Genomic DNA, 22,752 nt, shown 5'->3' on the forward strand with positions numbered 1-22,752 from the left:
ATTAAGGGTGGGGGGGAGGGTTTACTCACCCCTCCAGCGCTTTCCACTTTTGTCACCGTATGTACTTTAGTAATTGGGCCGCAGGATATCGCCCTGCCGCCCCTTTCTCCCCGCTTGGCTGCTCCACTTAGAAATTGGGCCGGGCGGCAGGATATCTTCTTGCCGTCCGTTTCCCCGCTTGGCTGAAAAGGGCTTTGAGAAGCCTTTTGCGCATGCGGTTCTTCCTTGCAAAGCTCTTCCCACACTCCAGACATTTATGAGGCTTCTCCCCTGTGTGGATTCTCCAGTGGATATTAAGCTCCCATTTGTGGTTGAAGCTTTTCCCACACACTGAGCAGACACTCTGCTCCTTGCCTTTTTGCTTTTCTGGTTGAATTGGAACATTATGCAAGACGCCATGCTGGAAAACAATGGATTTATTCCTCCGCTTCTTTGATTGGTTCCCCCCTGGATTTCTGGGTCTCTTTTGACTTCTGGAGCTCTCGTTTGTCTCTTGAAACCAGTTTCTTTTTAATACCACTTTGTGTGGTCCATCTTTCTCACAATCCCACTCATCACCTGCTGGAAGAGAGAGAGAGAGAGAGAGAGAGAGAGAGAGAGAGAGAAATCTGCTGAAAGAGAAGCAGACCTGCTTCAAGCTCCCCTGGCACCCCTGGCTGAGACAGCACCCACCAACAACCTTCCACCTGCCCCCATGCTAACAGCACACAGAGTGCACAATCTCTTCCCAGTTCCTCTAACTGGATCTCTATCCTTAGAACATAAGAACAGCCCTGCTAGATCAGGCCCGTGGCTCATCCACTCCAGCATCCCGTTTCACACAGTGGCCCACCAGATGCCCCTGAGAAGCCCACAGGCAAGAGCTGGGGGCATGCCCTCTCTCCTGCTGTTGCTTCCCAGCAACTGATATTTAGAGGCATCTTGCCTCCGAGGCTGGAGGTGGCCTATAGCCACCAGACTAGTAGCCACTGATAGACCAGGAATTTGTCCAAGCCCCTTTTAAAGCCATCCATGCTAGTGGCCATGGCAGAGTATTCCATAGATTGGTCATGCGCTGTGTGAAAAAGTAATTCCTTGTGTCAGTCCCAAAGTTCCCTGCAATCAGGTTCGAGTTATCTTTGCCCACTCATGGTGCACAGTACACACTAGCTCACACACCGCAACGCGACACACAGGCTCTGCTGCATGTTTCCAATGCAAACTGTGCCAGAGCATGCTTGCGCAGATGCTGAAATTGTGCCAGGAAGCGGCCCGACTGCTGAACGGTCGGAAATAACGACTGCGCTACTGCGCGACTCCCTTGGGCGATGTCAACATCTGCGCAACTCCAAGCTTGCGCAATCCGTATTTGGAACATGCAGCAGCGCCCACGGTGTGCAAAACGCCTGTGGGACACGGCATGGGATGTGAGCCGCTGCATGCCAGTTTTGCCCCCCCCAATCTCTATCCAATTTCCCCACCCGATCCATGTAATCGCCCCTTTCCTGGGGGTGGTCATGGCAGAAGCTGCTACCCACTCCCCCTTGTCCAAGCCTGCCCTTCCGAAAGACAGGGGGTAGGGAAGCACTGCCCTTTCAAAAGGCAGTGAGAGCAAGGGTGGCAGTGGGGGATGGAAGCTGCCATATACTGAGTCAGACCACTGGTCCATCTAGCTCAGTATTGTCTACACAGACTGGCAGCGGCTTCTCCAAGGCTGCAGGCAGGAGTCTCTCTCAGCCCTATCTTGGAGATGCCGCCAGGGAGGGGACTTGGAACCTAAATGCTCTTCCCAGAGTAGCCCCATCCCCTAAGGGGAATACCTTACAGGGCTCACACATATAATCCCCCATTCAAATGCAACTAGCTCAGTAAAGGGAACAATTCATGCTTGCTAAAATTCATGCTTTTCGCTCTGTGTTGGCACAAGTCAGCATGGGGCATAGCATGGTGGGGGAAAGGATCTTTCAATGGTAATATCACACAAGTATTAAAAAGAGAACACCTGGACTACTTGAAAGATTTGTTATTCACACTTTAAAAATGGAAGGTTGAACCGGATCTATTTAAAGGATCCTCCTCAGTTAAGCAGCTAAGGAAAACAATTTATGGAGAGATTCTAGAAGTGGGTTTCTTAAAACCTGATTTAGAACGTAAACGCTGCAAACACCGCACTTCACAGTACTTGTTGCAACCCGATCACCCTATCGCTCTCTTTAAGGAGAAAAAAGTCCCTTTCCATTTATGGGAAACAAGGTGGCGCTTATACCATCAAGTACTACCACTTAATGCGGCTAAGCCATGGCTCCCAGAGGACCAGCAAGAGTGCCCTAAAATCACCTGCAAACAGAAAGCTAGTGAGCTAGGCAAAACATTCAGGGAAACCCACTCACATTTCTTAAAAGAGTGTGTGGCAGCCAAAAGAGTGTGGCAGGGAGCAGAGGCGTATCTAGGGGAAATAGCGCCTAGGGCAAGCACTGAAATTGCGCCCCCTGTCCAAACATCTCACACCCATCTTTCAGATAACTTTACTATACTATCAACTGAAAAATATAAGTCAAGCTTGTGAATCTTTTAAAATTTCAAAAACTATTTAGCAGTGGATGTAGCCAGACCAAAAAATGCTGGAAAACTACAAATTTCAGTATGCTGGGGCTCATGAAATACCCAAATACTATGTGGAGGTGTACTTGGAAAACTAAACAGAAGTGCCTATCTAATTCTTTACTATGCATTGTAGCATCACTATTACATAAGTTTAAAAAATAAATTGAGAATTTGGCTTTTCCCAGATACTCTGAAAATAATTAAAAGATATGCAGAGTAAACTGTGTCACTGCTTGGAATATATTCTAGTATTTCAGAAAGACAGTTAAAATGAGAGAAAGAGAGCAAGAAACTCTCAGTGGGCCTTAATACTAAGGATTTCATACTGATTCAAAGACAAACTACCCATTAATATCCATATTATTAAGACACCACATTTAACTCACTTACCATAAGAAGCAAAGTAAGAGCAAATGAATACAATCCTAGCTCATAAGCTTCAGCTCAGTATTCACAAGCCCTGATTCTCTGTACATAGTGCTAAACTGAATATGTGTACAGTGACGTAAATTATATCAAATTGAATTTTTTTTTACCAGTAGCCCCTTCGGGGCGCTTCCTATAGGCCGTGGGAGGGGGGCGTCTGCAAAGGTTACGCCTCCCACCGCTGGCCTCTAGAGCCTTGCAGAGACCATTTGAGCATGTGCAGTGGCCATTTTTAAAAATAATTTTTTTTAATGGCCGCTGCAAACAAAATGACCACTGTGCATGCTCAAATGGCCTCTGTGAGGCCTGGCATGGCCTAGGGCCTCACAGAGGCCATTTGAGCATGTGCAGTGGCCGTTTTGTTTTTGGTGGCCATTTTTTTAAAAAAATTAATTTTAGGAATTTGCACCCCCCCCTTCAAGTGGCGCCCAGGGCACGTGCCCTGCCTGCCCTACCCTAGATACACCCCTGGCAGGGAGTAAGCAAGCTGTTAGAGTGGCCTGATTTGGAAAAACAGACTTGGGAAGAACTAACATCGGGTTTGAGCGATAGAACCTCCTTTCGAGGTCCCAGAAAGAAACCTTCAAGGAAACGGGACGGAACGGGTGCCCTCATATTACGAAATTGGAACGTTCCCCTTCTCGTAATCAGGTTAGTAAACCTGTATGTCATTTATGCAATGCTCCTGCATAGGAATAGGGAGGGAAGACATGACCAAGAGGTTCACGCAGATGAGACAGTAAATCTCTTCTGGAAAAGTTTGTATGGTTATGTGCAAAAAGACAAGAGTATCTCTTCTAAACAGCAATGGGACAAATTGTGGAAATGGACGTTGGATGTAATCTCCCCGATTACCTGATGTGCCTTGAAATCCCCCACCCCCGAGTTACAGTACTGCTTGCATATACTTCATAATCTTGTGGGTTTCCAAACCCTTGTGTGTAAATCTTTGTAGATATATCATGTATAAACAACCACTTTGTATATAATTGTGCTTTGGCAACGTACTGCATGCTTTGGTAGTTTGTTGGTTCAATAAAAAAACTTGTCCTATTAAAAAAAATAAAAATCTTGTCCTATCTTGGAGAAGCCAGGGAGGGAACTTGAAACCTTCTGCTCTTCCCAGAGCGGCTCCATCTCCTGAGGGGAATATCTTGCAGTGCTCACACATCAAGTCTCCCATTCATATGGAACCAGGGCAGACCCTGCTTAGCTATGAGGACAAGTCATGCTTGCTACCACAAGACCAGCTCTCTCTCTCTCCCTTAAGGAAAGGAGAATAAAAGGAGGCATTCCCAACTGCCACCTGTAACTCTTGTGAAGCAGAGGCTCATAGCTCAGTAGCATAGCACCTGCTCTGCATGCAGAAGGTCCCAGGTTCAATCCCTGGCAGCATCTTCACGTAGGGCTGGGAAAGATTCTTATCTGAAACCCTGGAGAGCTGCTGCCAGTCTGTGTAGTCACAATATGGAGTTAGATGTAACAACGATCTGGTCTGATTCAACAAGGTAGCTTCCAATGTTCCCCGCAAGGCAAAGGGTGGGGATTGCACTGGGAATCTGCCTGGCTTTACATTAAAGTTGATTGATTAAATTGATTAAATGCCATCAAGTCCGTGTTGACTCTTAGCGACCACATAGATATCTTCTCTCCAGGATGATCTGTCTTCAACTTGGCCTTTAAGGTCTCTCAGACCGACAAAAGGAAGTACTTCTTCACACAATGCGTAATTAATCTATGGAATTCTTTGCCATGGGATGTGGTGATGGCCACTAGCTTGGATGGCTTTAAAAGGCCATTCATGGAGGACAGGTCTATCAGTGGCTCATCTGGGGGCTATAGGCCATCTCCAGCCTCAGAGGCATGATGCCTCTCAAGGCTCCTTCTTTCTGCCTGAGACCCTTGAGCATTCTTCCTGCAGCTTGATTTTTAGCCTACTTTCCAGTAGGCTTATGAGATCACCCGGCATTCTACGTGTGTGTCCCCGCCTCCCATCAACTTCGCAATGCATGGACCAATATGAACCAAATCAAGTACAGTTGTAGGGACACATAGGGATACCTCAACGACTTAGCTTGAGATGACGTCATCCACCCTTATTCAAGATAGCGGACATGTGAACATTTGTGGTGCAAGTGGGAACCGATTTGAACCAAATTTGGTACAGTTGTAGGGACAACATAGGGACACCTCAGACACATAGTTTGTGATGATGTCATCCACCCCAATTCAAGATGGCGGATGCATGAACGTTTGAGACGCAAGTGGGCTGACTTGTGAGCTGCCTAACCGCTCTGGACCAAATTTAGTCCCATTGTAGGGATACTGAAAGGAAACTAGGCAGATTAGTTCTTAGTTATCAAGAGCCGCTGGGCTGAACGGACAGGCCCAGCGGTCACTCCAGCCGGCGGCAGGGGGCAGGCGAGGCCTGCTTGGCTCACGTACACCCCAGTCACTACCCCTCAGCTGCACACTTTGCAGCTTAAGTTATGCAAAAAAACCACACCAAAACCTAGAGGTACAGAGCAGTGGGGCAGTGGTGGGGCAAATGCAGGAGCCCACCCCCCTGGCCATTTGGAGGCCACAGACCAAAGCCCCAAGGCCTGAGGGGTAAGAGCGCCTCTGGCCATGGGGGTTTGAAGAGCTGCAGAGAGGGAGCAACAATCTCGACCTCACAAAGAAAGGTCAATGGTGATGACCATGAGAAAAATTGGGGGTTGAGAAATTCTAGGTCCAGCTCCGACATCTGCTGAATTGGCATTTGATGCTTTCCTTTTATGCTGGTTTTCACGGTCAAGGGCAAGGCACAGTCAAGAGGCTGCCACGAAAGGCAAGAAAGAGAAGCCCTCTTCAGATGAGATTGATGTAACCATGAGTGCCATGTGGAGCAATGAAAGCAGGGAGGAAGGCCCGCTCTTGCTAGACCAAGAGGCGCGTCTCACAATCAGTGAGACCTGCTTTTTGCGTCTCTCCCCGCAGACGAGCAGGGCGGAAGCCCTGGGCAGCTGGATCGGCTGCCCACACGACTGCCGGCTCTGTGACGGAGCCGGCGGGGACTGGGGAGTTTGGGGGCCGCGCGGCCCCCGGAAGCTCCAGTAGGCCCTGCACAAGCACGCAGGGCTTGCTGGAGAGACCCCTGAGCCGGGATGCTGCTTTCAGCCTCCCGCCGGGGGTCTACTCGTGAGTAGCCATGGCGCAAAGCCGCACTGCGGCTACTCCCGACCCCAAAAACCCGGTATAAGGGGCTGGCTACTTGAGTGGCTTACCCAAGCCTCGCAGCCGAACCCAGTGGTCCACACGGCTGTAGGAAATCGGGCTAGTGGAGGCTAGCCTGATTTTCTGCAATCGAGTCAATAGCCTCCAAGGCTGCAGTGACTTCACCGGTAAAGATGGAATGCGCCCAGGGCATTTGATCCGATGACAGGAAAACTTCACAGTGGCAATCTCAGCCCAGGCTTCCATTCCTGGAGAGTTCTATGCAAGAGTCCCTTCAGGCCCAGCTTCAAGGAGGCATGACACCTTATTTTTCCTTTTGGTTATATTTATGTGGTTGATTTCAACAACAGACTTTGGAAGAAGACGAAGAAAACTCCCATGAGCTCTGGAGAATAAATCTCTATGATTAGGGTAATTATGGGGAAGAGGGACTCATCTCGGCTACCTTCTGGTCTCCCCCGCGGCTTCATGTGCAGGTGCACGAGTGGAGAGAAAACATGTTTGCCGGGACTCATCTGGTTCCAGCAACTCCTGCAGGTCAACAAGAGGTCACTTCAGCTTGCAAACTTTACTAGGGATGTGCATGGGGGGAAATTCTTTTGTGTCATCATGTTGTTGGTTTTTTAAAAAATCTCACGGTGTCATTTTGATGCCCTATACGTCATTTCCATTTCAACAATGGGGAAATACAGGCACACCGGAAGCTATCTTCTACTGAGTCAGCAGAGGTGCACCTAGGTAATTTTGCAGCCTGGAACTAAAGGCCTTTGGAGCCCACATCATGGCAAGTGAAGCAACATCCCCCGCCCATACACACAGACCATGACACATGCAGTATTTTTGACACGAGTTATTGAGATCACAAATAGCAACTAAACTCACAAGAATGTAAGAACATAAAACAGATATATTTATGCAAATATGCATTAGCAGAAACATTTCAACATGCAACTTCACATATTCCCATCCCACTTCTTTCTTTCCCCACTCCTCCATCTCTAAAGCAGAGGTCATATGTAGCCACCCGGCATAGGCTGAGGTCATGTTTGGTACAGTGCACGCTGGTGGCACGGCGCAGTGACCACATCATCCAGGACAGACCAAAGAGGATTTGTGGAGGGCCCCAGGGGATGAGACCCTGGATTTCGGCATGGAAGTCCAGAGGTAAGAGTGCCCTAGAGTCAGACCATTGGTCCATCTAGCTTAGTATTTTCTACAGACTGGCAGCGGCTTCTCCAAAGTTGCAGAGAGACGTCTCAATCAGCTCGATCTGGGGATGCCAAGGAAGGAACTTGGAACCTTCTGCATGCAAGCACTCTTCCCAGAGCAGCCCCATCCCATAAGGGGAATACTGTAACTTCTAGTGTTCACATGTAGTGAATGGGCATGCTATTTTTGTCTATTATCAGAGTGGCTTTCTATCTAGTCCCTCTGACACGCGCAGGTATTGAAGGTCTCTCCCCAAAGATCACCAAGGGAACTGAGTGAGGGGCACAGTAGAGGCATAGAAGGCTGGCATCGGCTATGTGTGGGGCAGAACAAGGAGCAGGAGAGGCTTCATCAAAGGACCAAGTCACCAAGCACAGGGTACATAGCAAGCAGGAAAGGGGAGGCATCCACCACTGTTGTAAGGCTTACTTTAAAGAACGCAGTTTTGGGACTGATACAAAAATCTGAGTTAAACTAATTTTTCAATATTCAATATTCTCCCCACCACCACCACCACATTGATGGATGCCGACTCCAGTTCTCCAGCAAGAAAGAATGGAATTCTCCCTGTTGTTCTTCCTCATTTAAAATGGAGGCAAGCAAGTTTTCCCATTAGCAAAGTTCCTCAGGATTTTCTGATGTTTTAACTATTGCGGTGCTTTGACTGCATGATCATGGCTAGTGCATAAGGCAACTGAATTCTAATGGAATACCTCATCTGGTCAAAGGCCTAGGGCTAGCATCACCACCCCCAGGTAAGGGGAGTGGGGAAGATGGGTGAGTGGGTGGTAAATACTAAAAAGAAAATTCTCCACAATGACTAGCCGCATGAAAAGAAAGCACGGCCATCTTCAAAGAAGGCCACTTGTCAAATCAAACATTTCACTCTTACTTTAAAAAAAACAAACATCTTGGCTCGTTGCTAAGACTAGACCTTTAGGGCAGGCACCACTTGTACCTGGCTGGTGAAAGCATGATCCTGTGCCCTTGTCTCACTGTGGGGATGAGAGGGCGGAACCAGACTTTCTGCAGCAATAAGCAGCAGCTTGATTGGGGTGGGGGTGACACAGAGTTCACAGTCACAGGCAAGTGGCAAATGCGGTTCAAGGTGATGCTCAGTGGGGCAAAAAACCCTAACATACACTGCTGGAGTCTGAGCTGTGGATGACTGACCAAGAGGGAGATCTTGGGGTCATGGTGGACAACATGCTAAAACTGTTGGCTCTGTGCAGCAGCAGTGAAAAAGGCAAATTGCATGCTCTGGATCATTAGGAAAGGGGTTGAAAATATAACAGCTAATATTATAATGCCCTTATACAGATCTATGGTGTAGCCGCACTGGAGTACTCTGTACAGTTCTGGTTACCATATCTCAAAAGGGATATTGTAGAATTGGAAGAGGAGCAGAAGAGGGATGCCAAGATATTCAGGGGTCTGGACCACCTTCCTTATGAGGCAAGGCTACAACGTCTAGAGTTTTTTCATTTAGAAAAAAGATGACAAAGGAAAGACATAATAGAAGCCTATACAATTATGCATGGTGTGGAGAAAGTGGATAGAGAAAATTTTATTCCTCTCCCACAAAACCAGAACCAGGGGCCATCCCATGAAACCGATTGCCAGGAAATGTAGGATTAACTAAAGGAAGTACTTCATCGCACGGTATGTCGTTAAACCTCTGCCATAGGAGGAGCTGATGGATACCAGCTTGGACAAGTCTACCAGTATCTACTAGTCTTGATCAATACAGGCTGCCTTCAAGCTCAGAGGCAGGACGCCTCTGAATAGGATTTACCGGGAGCACAGGAGGAGAGAGAGAGCATGCTTCATCTCTTGTCTGTGGGCTTCCCAGAGGGAACCGGTAAGAAACAGGATGCTGGACTAAATAGGCCTTGAGCCTGATCCAGCAGGGCTATTCTTATATGAAAAAAAATAATTCATATACTTTATGAATGGTGTTATGATAAGGGATCTCTCCTGGGTGGACTCTCTGATGGAAAGTAAGGTGAGTAATGTGAATGAAACTCAATCAACACTATGAACATTTAAATGGCTTCTCTGTGGAATTAATAACATCTGTGTGGATTTTTTGATGGCATTTAAGGCTATCGATACGGCAGAAGCCCTTCCCACACTCCAAGCACTGATGTGGTTTCTCTCCTGTATGGATTTTTTGATGCTGACTAAGCGTTATCCTCTCGGTGAAGTTCTTTCCACACTCCAAACACTGATAGGGTTTCACTCCTTTGTGAGTTTTTTGGTGATAAGCAAGGCCAAAGCTATAGCTGAAACTCTTTCCACACTCTTTGCAGGTATATGGTTTCTCTCCTGTGTGGACAGTTTGATGCAAAGTAAGTGTTTTCTTCAGAGTGAAGCCCTTCCCACACTCCAAGCATTGGTATGGTTTCAATCCAGTGTGGATTCTTAGATGCGATGTAAGGTGGTCACTGCGGCTGAAGCTCTTTCCACACTCATTGCAGGTATATGGTTTCTCTCCTGTGTGGATTCTTTGGTGGTACATGAGGTTACTCTTCTGATAGAAGCTCTTTCCACACTCAGAGCATATATATGGTTTTCCACCAGTGTGGATTTGTGTATTATCATTAATACTTGACCCCTGACTCTTTCCACATTCCAAGCATTAATGTGGTTTCTTGTCTGTGTGAATGCTTTGGCGGGAAGTTAGGTTAATCTTCCAGCTGAAATTCTTTCCGCATTTTGAGCATATATATGACTTTTCTCCAGAGTCAATTCTCTGATGTGTGCTAAGGTGCGATTTAATACCAAACATTTTTACACACAGAGGAGTCTTACTCTGTTTCTCTCCTTGGTGACATTCTTCCTGGACTGGAATTACATGGAAGTCTGCCCTTTCAGAAACAATAGGCTCCTTCATCTTTTTCTCTTTTGTTTCAGTTTTCCTTCTCGGTGCTTCACCCACCTTCTCGCTCTCCCGCTTCTCATCTACATGAACAAAAAGAGAAACTTGATGAAGAAGGAACAGTGCCTTATATCAGGGAAGAAGCCCAATTAACTGCTTAGTGAATATAAGAACACAAAAGAATAATAGCATGGAGGCAGATCAGATACCTCTGAAATGATTTGGAGGCCTTAACTAGTCCAGAATGCAGTGGCCCACCTCCTCATGGGTGGCCATAGATTTGGTAATGTTACTCCTCTTTACAGTCGCTGCTCTGGTTGCCTCTTCGCTTCCGGGTCCAATTGAAAGTGCTGGTTCTCACCTACAAAACCCTTATGGGCTTAGCACCTGTATATCTACAGGATCACCTCTCTCGGCCGGTTGTATCCCGTCCTGTTAGGTCCTCTCAGCTGGCCCTCCTTAAGTGGCCCAGGACCTTGTGTAGTGCATGGTGCCTGGGCCCGTAGCAGGGCCTTGTCCATGGCCGGCCCTCTTCTTTGGAACACCCTCCCCCGACCCAAGATTCGTTCAGCCCCCTCCGGAGTGGCTTTTAAAGCCCTTAAGACCTACCTTTTTTGCCAGGCTTTTGCCCTTTAATTATATATCTATATCTATCTCCCCTGCTAACTTGGCAGACACCTTTTAACATGGTGATTCTCTTTATTGAGCAGTGGGAGAGTCACTGGCCCTCTAAACCCCCAGCACAGTACTTCCAGTGACTGTTGCTGGTGTCTATCTTATATTTCTTTTTAGATTGTGAGCCCTCTGGCGACAGGGATCCATCTTATTTGTTTGTTATTTCTCTGTGTAAACCACCCGGAGCCATTTTTGGAAGGGCGGTATAGAAATCGAATAAATAAAAATAAATCACACACACACACACACACACACACACACCACCTAGAGTCTTTGGAGGAGGTGGTATACAAGAATTTTTTAAATAAATAAATAAAATAAATACCACGTCTCTGTTGACTGGCATCAACTGGCAGCCACAAGCTCCAGAAGATGTGGAATTGCAGAGATATTTGAAGACATTTCCCACACAGCTTGGACACAAGTTTTCCATTATTTACCACCCTGCTTGCCCCACTGAGGGAATCCCCACAGTTGTCCCTTGGTTGTTGGTGACATTCAACTAGAGAAGAGTCCTACCAGGATGGCTTTTTACCAGATATGTCTGAGAGAGTTTAGCACCACACAGTAAAGCAGCTACCTTGTGAACTCTCCCCGTCCTTGGAGTCACTGGAAAATAGCTCGTCTTCTTCTTTCAGGCAGGAGGCAAGGTCAGTTTTAGGAAATGGCAGTTTTCCTTTGGAGAGAAGAAATGAGACAAGTAGTTCTTGCAGTTCCAACTGGATGGAATCTTCAGAGACACCAAGGCAGCCGATCTGAATCCTTCACCTGCCCTCAGCCAGGTGAAGCAACAAGAAGGGAGGCCAAGGGATCTATTAACTCCTACACACTGGCATGCAGCAGGACTTGGAGCTGGGAGAGGCAGGGAGACTGCCTGGGACGAGAAGTTTCTGCCCGTTACCGGAAGATGACTGCTGTTTGCTCACCATGCTTTGAAAAGTCCCAGCAAGGCAGGGACTTGGGGAGGAAGGGGAAGCGTTCCTCTCAGCCTCAACTGAAGCCCCCAGCATGGTTAAAAAGGAGCCATTAGGTAAGGGCTGAATTGAGTGAGCTAGGAAGAATAGGATGGAGGACTTTTACTGTTATCTTTTGGGATTCAGGCATGTTACCTTCTAAGCTGTGCCTGAGATCATGACTAGTTGTCATGATTCTAACTGGTATTTAAAGAACAAATTAGAAGATCCAAGAAACATGGATGAGCCACTGGTGACCTCCATGACATCCCTAGAGTGCAGTGATACAGACTAGCAATACCACCAATTCCTGCTTTCCACATCCATCAGACAAGAGAGCCTTACCCAGCCAGGCCAGATGCCCAGAATTCTCTTCCATGACTTCCCTGTGCAGAGCCCTTTGGCCTGGATCCAGCAGAGCCCACTCCTCCTCGGAGAAACACACAGCCACCTCCTCAAAGGCCATGATACCCTGAAGGATACAGAGAATATTTTATCTACATGGGACTTGCGAGGATCCAAACAATATCCAAAAGGACTGGCTGGCAGGGCTTCCTCTGAATCCAAACAACATCCAAGAATAGTGTTTGGGGGAGTTTCCACTGGATCAAAAGCTTCCTCAAAGGCATTCAAAATCTTCCAAGAGAGGAGTTTTGACCACTGAAGAAGGAAAGAGAGAGGTTCCTTCAAGCCCAGAGAGAGGTTAGCCCTGCCTCTTTCTCCAATGATTCTTCTCCTACCTGAACAGCAACTGGTTCCACTCCACTACCAAGAGGAAAAGACATAGGGTGAGTTGCCAAGGTCATCTCAGTACCTGTGAGGGAAAAGCAAGCAAGTGGGAATATAATTCCAGACAACTGGGCCATCAGTCATAAATATCCTCACACTTTTTTGTCGCAAGGCTGGATCAAGTCAGTTCTCAAAGTCATAACCTGTTGAAATCCCAGTTTAATGAGTCCTAATTTTTTGGATTATTTAGGGCTCCAAACTAGATGGTAAGGGGGAATCTTGGATAGCAAGAGAATTCTCTTTCTCCTTTCTTGGAAACTTCTTGGAGTACTGCTGTGCCAATAGCTGACTGCTATCCCCAGTACCCACGGAAAGCATCAGATGCCAACTCAATAGAGTTTGGAGATGACCTTTCTTGCATGACACAAATAGGATGTGTACTGCTGTAGCAGAGTTAAACATAACATGGGAATAACTGTATGATGTTTGGCAACAGCACCAGGGCTATCAATAATCTTCTGAAGCCCAAGGAACCACTCTCCAGGTGGGATTCCTGCGGGAGGAGCATTAGAATGGAACAAAAGGTGACAGTTGAAGGGTCTAACTGTTAGCTCAGGGAGAGAGAGTCAGTGACAGGGACAGCTAGGGATCGGATCTCTAGTGAAGGTCTCTGGGTTGGATACTGGGAGGTGGGTAGTAAGTTGTACACCCCAGTGAACACCTCCGGTTAGCAAGTGTGACTCTTATGTATGGATGTGTATGGCATATACGTGGATCTTCAACCAGGGTGGCTGTTTCCAGTAAAAGGGCTAAGAATCAGGGAACACTTGTGGAATACCACACAGGCACCTCAGTAACTTATAAGTCTAGTTTCTGTTAAAGGACTAAGTTTGATATTTTTATTTATTTATTTATTTGTTCGATTTTTAGACCGCCCTTACATAAGACAATAATACAGTCTTATGCTTGTATAGCCCTGGTTTGGCAGAGATAAATCTCTAAGCTACTGTACATAAATAAACTTAATAAACTTAACTTTGCTTTATTTTAAAGTTCACTCAGAGTCCTGTGAATTATATTTCTCCCCATGTTGCACTCAGTTATACTACCAAGAGGTTGTCCGGACACAAACCTAAGCAAGGCAAGTAGTAGTCGTGTCAGAGAAAGCTTAAAAAGGGAGGAAGAGAGAACATCATTCTCTATAAAACTGGTCCCCATATAATAATTAGCCTCCCTAGTTTGGGGAACAGACCCCACTCATTTGGAGAGTCTGAGAGTGGTGAGCGGGGTACAGTTCGTCACAAACTGTATCTGTAAATATATCTATATCTGTGTACACTGTACACTCAATGTAAGAGTGTTCAACATAATGTCTGAATGGGAATTTTGTGTCTCTTGCCTAGTTCTGAAGTGGCCAGAAACCTTCCCTATATGAAATGGTTTGCTCTATGGTTTTAATCTCTGCATTAGTGATATATAACCTTTTACTGATGCTACTACCTTTTGATATCTAAATACCATATTGTTCTCAATAAACTGATAATTCCAGCACCTGATCTCTGTAATTTGTTGATTTCCTTTATTTCCTCACCTACCCTGAAGTCATAGTGTCCGAAAGACCCTGGTGCATGTATTTATTTATTCATTCATTCATTCAATTTTTATACCACCCTTCCAAAATTGGCTCAGTTTACAAATAAAACAAAAACAATTAAAATCAATCAACAATTAAAAGTTTTTCTTTTAATTTAATTTAAGGAATCCCACCTGGAGGGTAGTTCCTTGGGCTTCAAAAGATTATTGATAGCTCTGGTGCTGTTGCCAAACATCATAAAACTAGTATTTTTAAGCCCATTATATTAACGGGCGCTAGCCATTTTTTCCCCCCTTTAAGTGTTCCTTTTTCTTTCTTTTTTTTTTACCTGTCTGTCTGTTTCTCCCAGCTGTTATTTGCTCCCACCCACCCCCACTCACATTTAAGGGCTAAAACGGCCCATTAAAATGCCCCCGCGGCTCTCGCCGCCAGCCGCCCGCCCGCCGTCCAAGCTGCATTTGCTCCAAAAACCCGCCCCCCCACGTTTAAGGGCTAAAACGACCCATTTAAATGTCCCCGTGGCTGTCGCCGCCAACCAACCACCCACCCTCCCAGCTGCCGAGACCTCATCTTCCCGGGGCCACGTCCTGTAATCGATTGTATTAGCAACTTAGAGAAGGAGAGAGGAGCTCGCATGCAGAGCTCCTCACTCCCTAAAGCCTCTTCCCGTACTGGCGCTTTGGCCGCAAAGGACGTCTATTGCGTCCTTTGCGGCCAAAGCGCCATTACGGGAAGAGGCTTTAGGGAGTGAGGAGCTCTGCATGCGAGCTCCTCTCTCCTTCTCTAAGTTGCTAATACAATCGATTGAAGGACGTGGCCCCGGGAGAAGAGATCTGGTATGGGTAAGGAGGTCTCGCAGCTGGGTGGACGGGCGGGCGGTTGGCGGCGACAGCCGCGGGGGCGTTTTCATGGGCCGTTTTGGCCCTTAAACGTGGCGGGGGAGGAGTTGGAGCACATTACAGCTAACACGGTCTGTCCCTTACTGTTGGAAAAAATGGCCACCCGTGTCTGGGCGGCCGTATCTTTTTCGGCAGTTCTGAGCATGAGCTCTGCGCATGCTCAGAACAGCCCAAAAAGACACAGGCAGCACAGCCGCACACCGAAGGCTTTTATGGTATAGGATACCATAAAACAGTTAAACAATAAAACAGTTTAAAAACCCTGAAAGACAGGTACATTAAAAACCCTTTACAACAATTTAAAAACCCTGGAAGGCCAGGCAGGGGCATAGCAAGGTTGGAGTGGGCCCAGAGACAAGATTTTAAAATGGGCCCTCCCTCAGTGGAGCTCAGCTCATGAAGTAAAGACAACTTAAATGAGGCTGAATAATAGTAACAAAAAGCCTAGTTTGATAGACAGACAGACAGACAGACAGACAGATAGATAGATAGATAGATAGATAGATAGATAGAACCTATGTGCCACAATAGAACATCATCCTAAATTATTTTTTTAAAGGTTTTGTAAATTGTGGACGCTGCAAGTCATTTAATGGTACTAGAGAAAGACATGCTGTTCTGGTAGCTCCAGGTCTTCACACTCACATCAACTTCAGAGGATAAATACAACTGAAGGAAGCCCGGGCGGGTGGGCGGCTGGGGGAGTCAGTCATGTGACTTGCCTCTGGGTGGGCCCCCCAGGCAATGGGCCCCCAGACAACTGTCTCTCCTTGCCCTATTATAGTTATGCCCCTGGTCCAGGCATTGTGAAGTTGAGGGACACACATGGATGGACACACACAAAGAATGCCAGGTGATCTCATAAGCTTCCTTTCCTTAAGAAAAGGAGGCATTCCCAACTGCCACCTGTAACTCTTGAAGCAGAGGCTCATAGCTCAGTAGCATAGCACCTGCTCTGCATGCAGAAGGTCCCAGGTTCAATCCCTGGCAGCATCTTCACGTAGGGCTGGGATAGACTCCTGTCTGAAACTCTGGAGAGCTGCTGCCAGTCTGTGTAGACAATACTGCTCTAGATGGAACAATGCTCTGACTCAGCATAAGGCAGCTTCCAATGTTCACCCCAGGGGGCAGGGGAAAGGGTGGGGATTGTGCTGGGAATCTGCCTGATTTTGCGTTAACGTGGAAAATGCTTATTCACTTCATGGCATGGTTACAGCTAGCTAGCTAGCCAGCTACGGTTCCTCTCCTGCCTGTCAACCAGCATCCAGAGTGAGAGGGTGTTCTCCGTGGCCAGTGATAGCTCATCATTCGTGCTTGGATGCTGGCTTGGTGGAGCAGCTGCTCTTCCTGAAGTCCAACCTCCCACTGTTGGGCTATCCTGAGCTTGATGTGGAGGGTGAGTGGTCACTCACACCCACTGCCACACCACGGTCAGCTAGCCTCACCCTGGCCAACCACCAAACCAGGTGTGTCACAGCCTGCCCATTAGTACTGACACACACACACACATGCAGAAACACCGCCAGGCCTGTGATGATGGTGGACTGGTGCCCTGAGGCCCAGCATTAATGGAGGCCATAGTGGAGCAGGCTAAGTGTCACTTTTTTTCAAAGCAGACATGCACACATGTGGCCCATGAGTGTAGATAGGTGCCCTGACATGTGTGAGCCAGGCAGGCTGTCAGCACAGCCAGGTCCCAGCCAGTTCTGAGGCCTGCTTATCCCTCCCAGACACGAAGAGGACATCTTATCAATTAACCATGTGGCTTTCTTTTTCTCATCACTGATATGCTTGCTGTGCGATTTCTGCTGGTGCTATGATTGATGACAGTGTGCACTGCCAAAAAAGTGCACATTCTGGTTTTGCTGGATCTCAGATGGACAGAGGTAGAACTTTGTTGCCTGCCTTCCTTGAGAATTGTTTGGGTGTGGTCTGTGAGATGGTGCTGTGGTGAGAAATGGGAAGTGGAGCTCAGCTCTAATATATATGTCATATTTTATTTATTTTATATTTTATATCCCGCTCTTCCTCCAAGGAGCCTAGAGTACTACATACTTAAGTTTCTCCTCATAACAACCCTGTGAAGTAGGTTAGGCTGAGAGAGAAGTGACTGGCCCAGAGTCACCCAGCAAGTATCATGGCTAAATGGGGATTTGAACTCGGGTCTCCACAGTCCTAGTCCAGCACTCTAACCACTATACCACGCTGGCTCGCAGTAGGGTAGAATGCAGCAGTTAATGGCCAAGGGGGCAGCAGTCCTGGATCCCTTTGAACTCAGGCCTCCTTCTAAGCTTAGCTTACCTTGAGAGGACTACACTCTACTTGCAAGCGCATGATAATCTGTGGATCTGGATATAAATCCAAGACTGGGAATAGAAGGGGATTGAACAGGGCATTAGAGACTCTATCATATAATCCAGCAACCTGGGAAGGAGACAGGAGGGGAAGAAATTATTGTAGCTCCTATGTACACATCTTGCCTATCTGCAGCTTCCGTTATTATCAGAGTAGTTTGGCTGGCTGCAGGCGCTGAACGTCTGTCTACTTAGAGGATGCGTCACATGCCTTGTATTCATACAACATTGTCCGAACCACTGGCCTAGGGGGCTTGGGACTCTCTTTCTCTGGACTGCTTGCTGACATTGGGAAAGTGGTGGAGATTTTTAAGGGAACAATCCCACCACTCTCTGCCCTGGAACTACCTGGATCAAACACTCTCACCTGCTGCTCTTCCTGCTTCTTCTCCTCTGTCTGGCTCAGGAGGAAACCTTCTGCCAGGGCCACCGCCTGGAAACTGGTCTCTGCTCCGCATTCTCTGACCCAGCACTGCATCTCTGGGGGCAGGATGGTCAGGAACTGCTCCAAGATCACCAGGTCCAAGATCTGCATCTTTGTGTGCTTTTCTGGCTTCAGCCACTGACGGCAAAGGTCATAGAGTTGGTTGCAAACCTCTCGGGGCCCTTCATTTTCCAAGTAGTGGAACTGCCTGAATTTTTGGCGCTGGACATCTGGGCTGGTACAGTCTCCTCCCAGGAGCTTCTGCACTGTCCTTCCCCTGAATTCCCCATTGCTCCCACACTGGATGACATCGGGGCTTTCCCCCACTCCCTTCCCTAGTTCACTGCCGGCTGATCTTTGCTGCACATCCATTTCCACCCTGTGCCGAAATGAAGCTGCCAACCAGGCTGAAGGATCCCCTTCCTCTAAAGTCATTTTATTCGCTGAGCAAGGATTCTGGTGAGGGGCCCACTGCCTAGTCTCACAAGGCCAGAAAGTCCTTTTTACCACGTTGCTAATTATTGGAGTGTCCAGACAAGCAGATGCCATACTAGGAAACTGGATCCAGTTATCCATCTGAACTTCTCCCTAAGAGAAAGAAACAATGAACAAGAGTGAGACAGGAACATGGCAGACACAAACACTGAGACCATGCCCTTGCTCCTATGCACATTGCCCTTTTCATTTAAATCATAATCCAGTTATGTTGATGTGAAATTTGGTGTGGTCCAAAACGTATTTTGGAGTTGGAATTATTGATTCTTAATATATATTGTAGATACTGCTAGATTAGAGACAGTGCACCCGACAGAGCAAAAACCAAAATGCTGGGTTGGGCAAAATTCTATGGCCTCTCACTGGGGACAGTGAGGTTTCATAGGAACATAGGAAGCTCCCTGACACCGAGTCAGACTAGCTCAGTATTGTCTACTACACTGACTACCAGCTGCTCTCCAGGGTTTCAGGTAGGAGTTTTCCCCAGCCCTACCTGGAGATGCCAGGGATTGAAGCTGGGACCTTCTCATGCAAAGCAGATGCTCTACTACGGAGCTCTGTCCCAATCCCCTAAGGGCAATATTTGACAGCAGACAGCAACCACATGTAGTCACCCATTCAAATGCAAAGCAAGGCAGACCCTACTTAGCAAAAGGGACCATTTATGCTCCCTACCCGCTGGTATATTCCCCAGACTATGGGAAACACCTATATTGAGCAGCAGCGATATAGGAAGATGCTGAAAGGCATCATCTCATTCTGTGCAGGAGGAGGCAATGGTAAACTCTCCTTGTATTCTACCAAAGAAAGTCACAGGGCTCTGTGGGCGCCAGGAGTCAAAATCGAACTGACAGCAAACTTTACTTACTGCAAGACCTAGGGGATGGAGCCGCTCTGGGAAGAGCATCTAGGCTCCAAGTTCCTTCCCTGGCATCTCCAAGATAGGGCTGAGAGAGATTCCTGCCTGCAACCTTGGAGAAGCCGCTGCCAGTCTGTGTAGACAATACTGAGAGAGATGGACCTATGGTCTGACTCTGTATATGGCAGCTTCCTATGTTCCTATGACCAGCTGTCCTCCCATAATGTACCTCAAGCATGAGAAATAATAAACCCTAGTTTCTTATTTGGAAGTGCTGCTTTGGGGCATCAATTGTTATCGCATTTTGTGCAAAAACAACACTTCAAGAAAGGGTGAATTCTTATGCACCTGGAAGGGGACAGTCTTCCAGCAGTCAGGATAATTCAGCAGTTCAAAAGCCTTCAGTCTAAGATGAGAGTGAAGACTGATTTCCATTTCCACGTCTGTTCTAAAAGGCGTGAAAATTGCAAGTTAATGGGCCCATCTTAATGTCCACACCATATAAGCTGTAAGGATTTTGTACAGTCTCATATTTGATGCTGGCTTCAAAAGAGAGGCTGCATGCATTTTGCCTGGGTTTTTCAGCTGGGGAGGGATGCCTCCAGGGGAAGCTTCCTCAGGCAGGGGTGTGCTGAACCGGTTTGAATCCAACTGGGTTCGAGTCGAACCGACCCAGATCAAATTCGAATCAGACCAGCCTAAAAAAAAGGCGAGTAGTTAAGAGTTCAAACCAAACCAGGCCCGGTCTGTTATGGACCAATTCAACACTCTGAAGAGCTATGCTTGTAAACAGGAATCTGGTGAGGATTCCCCTTAACAGGCACTGAGAATCCTGCCTTTAAAAGGCTTCTAAGGCAGAGGGAGCACCAAGGTTTAGAGAGGTTGCCACTGCCGCCACCGGTGCTGCCATTGAGATGCCCTCTCCTGTGCCCCACCCCACCCCTTTTGCTAAAGGCAGGATTCCCCTCTGCTTGTAAAGGGGAATGCTCACTGGATTGACAAGCATAGCCCCTTGGACTGTCAAACTGGGTCAAGCAAATGGAACAGACGGCCAGTTGGTTTGACTGAACCAGTTGGCAGACTGATGGGTTTGGTTCTAATTTGAACCCAGTCACTAGAAATGATTCAGTGCACACCCCTATGCCCAGTCATTTGCTAAAGATGGCTCTAATGCAGGCCTGCTCAGCTTAGCCCCCACAACTGTTTTTGGACTACAACTCCCATAAACCCCAGGCACAGTGGCCAATGGCTAGGGATTATGGGAGTTGTAGGCCAACATCTGCAGAAGGGTCGACCGGTGGAGCAGCCCTGCTCTAATGAGTTTCTCCCTGATGCATCTCTACAAAGCAAAGTGGTGATCCCCCAAGATCTCCTCCTGAGCTCCTTCCTGTCTTGGGGTTGTATATTTAAAGCCTCCGCTTATGAGATGAATTGTCTGTAGTTAACACAGACGGGGAACTTTCTGCAGATTACAATGTGGAAGAAGAATGCATAAAGACGCTAGAATTTTATTCTTCTGCTTTACATGCACCACTTGATCACAATCTGATTTCCGTTTGAGTCCTCGGAACTGAATAGATTCTATACACACACACACACACACGGAGAAAATGTAAGGCAGGAAAATGAGACTACAAAAAGCAAATTGCTTTTTGTAGTCTCATTTTCCTGCCTTACGTTTCCTCCTCTCAGTCCACCCCCTCCTCCCATCCCTGGGACGCCCCTTCCCCAAGGCGTTTTGCGCTCACCGCCGGAGCTCTGCAAAGAGGCTATATAGACGCTGCTCACGCAGGAGGGGTGGACCCGGGAACGACTTGAACCTTCCCAGGCTCTGTGCCCCTCTAGGAGTCCAAGCTCGCTGACTTTAACCCTGAGATTGCATCTCTCTAGCAAGCCAACGAGGAGCGTGTGCTTTCTCAACAAGCAATCAAGATTATTGGCACATCAAAGACTCAAATGTTTATTTCAGCAAAAGCTTCCGTGGATTAGAGCCTGCTTCATCAGGAGCCAGAAATGCTATCCTCGGTCCATGCATGGGAGCTGCAGCCCATCAAAGGGGATAAAATAAGTGTGCTGCTGAATTCTTGTTATCCTTTTGCTGCCACTGACTGGCACAGCTGCTCTCTACCCCTCTGGGAGACATTTTCTCCAAGCGTTCTTTTGGGAGGGAAAAGCCACTTACTGCAGCTTCTCCCCAAATGCTGTTGGAATAATACAATTCCTATCATCCCCAAGCTCAATGACTGAAGGCTGTTTCCGCTCCGGACGATGAAAGTTGTAGTCCAGCAACATCTGGGGACCCAAGCTGGCTGGAGAACCCCTGCTCTGTCGAACCCCGCTGCTTGGAAAGTCAGCGCCCTGTACTGTAGAAGGGAAAGGCTCTTATGCGGGGCATTTCCTCCCCTGGGCCTGCCTCATCGTGCCTGCTCCCTGCGTCTTCGCGGGCTTTTTGGGGCGAGAGACTCAAAGGGTTAAAGGAGCAGTAGCCTAGGGAGGGGAAGGGAGATCCGTGACCCGAGAGATCCACTTCCTTCCGTCCGCCAGAAGGGATCTGGTGAGTTGGATGTGGGCCTGGGGTAACTTGGGGGAGTAGAGGACCTCCCCCCCCCCGGATCCTGAGCTGGAGCTCAGAGCGCCTGAGCACTGGATGCGCGCAATCCGCAGAGCAGGAGCTTCGGCATCGGGGCGGCTGTCGGCGCGGTTCTGGAGGAGGCTTGCCAGGCTGCGCTTGGTGGGCGAAAGCAGCTAGGAGGCAAGCTTCTGCCCCCAACCCACCGATCTGTACCCACGGCCGGGAAAGGAAAGGGCCTCTTTCAGCTCTCTTTTGCAGAGATTGGGGGTGCCGAGGGGCGCCTGTACTGCTGCCCGCCTCTCCATCTGGCTCCTCGCCGCTCTCCTGCCACTTGCAAGCCGAGCCCTCTGTGCCTGGCGCGGCGGAAGCAACACTGCTTGGGGGGTTCCTTGCCTTGTGCAAGAGCAGGGCAGAGAAAATCAAATGCTGCCCCCTTCCTCTGCCAGTTCTCCTCTTATGACCCCTTATGACCCCTGGCGGGGGAGGTCCCTCCTCTTGTTCGGTGGGGGGCGGACAGGGAGAGGCTTGACTCTCCAAGGGCCATGCTCCCTTCTGCCTTTGGAGCAGGAGAACAGGCTGCAATCTTATCTTATACGCACTGGAAAGCGGAAGCGCAGCGCTCCAAATAGCAGATTCTCACCGCTGCTGCTGACTCCTCTCCGCTCTTGCGCCTGTTGCTTCCTCTCGCGGATTCTTCCCATCCGCCTTCCCCCTTACCTGGCGCTGGCAGCTACTGCAGGTGCCACCAATCCTGGTCCTGCTCTCCCCTCCGCCCCACCTGTTCAAAAGACCCAGGGGGGTGGGTTTGGGAGCAGCAGGGAGTGTCTTGAGTGGCCACTGGCGCGCCTTGCTCTCTGACTCTTCAAAAGGGAAAGCAGGGCGG

General features: G+C 48.1%; 3 protein-coding genes across 7 annotated transcripts in view; 1 reads left to right on the forward strand and 2 right to left on the reverse strand.

Moving 5' to 3' along the window:
* On the reverse strand, positions 1-22,718 carry LOC128348186 (zinc finger protein 250-like). Of its 3 annotated transcripts, none has more exons than XM_053303896.1 (7): positions 21,046-22,718; positions 17,887-18,531; positions 12,684-12,757; positions 12,289-12,415; positions 11,571-11,666; positions 10,249-10,398; positions 1-558 (listed from the first exon to the last, which is right to left on the reverse strand). In XM_053303896.1, exons 2-7 carry the CDS (start codon positions 17,975-17,977, stop codon positions 128-130), a joined length of 969 nt encoding a protein of 322 aa, XP_053159871.1. In that variant the 5' UTR covers positions 17,978-18,531; positions 21,046-22,718; the 3' UTR covers positions 1-127. The 3 variants fall into 3 exon arrangements, with proteins under 3 accessions (XP_053159871.1, XP_053159872.1, XP_053159873.1); XM_053303897.1 differs by having other exon boundaries at positions 22,510-22,547; XM_053303898.1 differs by lacking the exons at positions 17,887-18,531; positions 21,046-22,718 and adding an exon at positions 12,876-13,727 and having other exon boundaries at positions 4-558.
* LOC128348189 (gastrula zinc finger protein XlCGF49.1-like) lies at positions 7,113-10,262 on the reverse strand. The gene has a single exon (XM_053303902.1). It carries the CDS (start codon positions 9,953-9,955, stop codon positions 9,470-9,472), a length of 486 nt encoding a protein of 161 aa, XP_053159877.1. The 5' UTR covers positions 9,956-10,262; the 3' UTR covers positions 7,113-9,469.
* LOC128348182 (zinc finger protein 436-like) overlaps positions 13,304-22,752 on the forward strand; it is a 24,074-nt gene continuing 14,625 nt past the window's right edge. For 2 of the 3 annotated variants that reach the window (XM_053303891.1, XM_053303894.1), the window contains exon 1: positions 21,650-21,851. The gene's annotated coding sequence lies outside the window, so the exon portion shown is untranslated. Of the gene's footprint in view, positions 13,362-21,649; positions 21,852-22,752 lie in introns of those variants that run through there. The other variant, XM_053303893.1, reaches the window with a different exon arrangement.

Source organism: Hemicordylus capensis, chromosome 2 (assembly GCF_027244095.1).
Source record: "Hemicordylus capensis ecotype Gifberg chromosome 2, rHemCap1.1.pri, whole genome shotgun sequence".
Lineage (NCBI taxonomy): Eukaryota > Metazoa > Chordata > Lepidosauria > Squamata > Cordylidae > Hemicordylus > Hemicordylus capensis.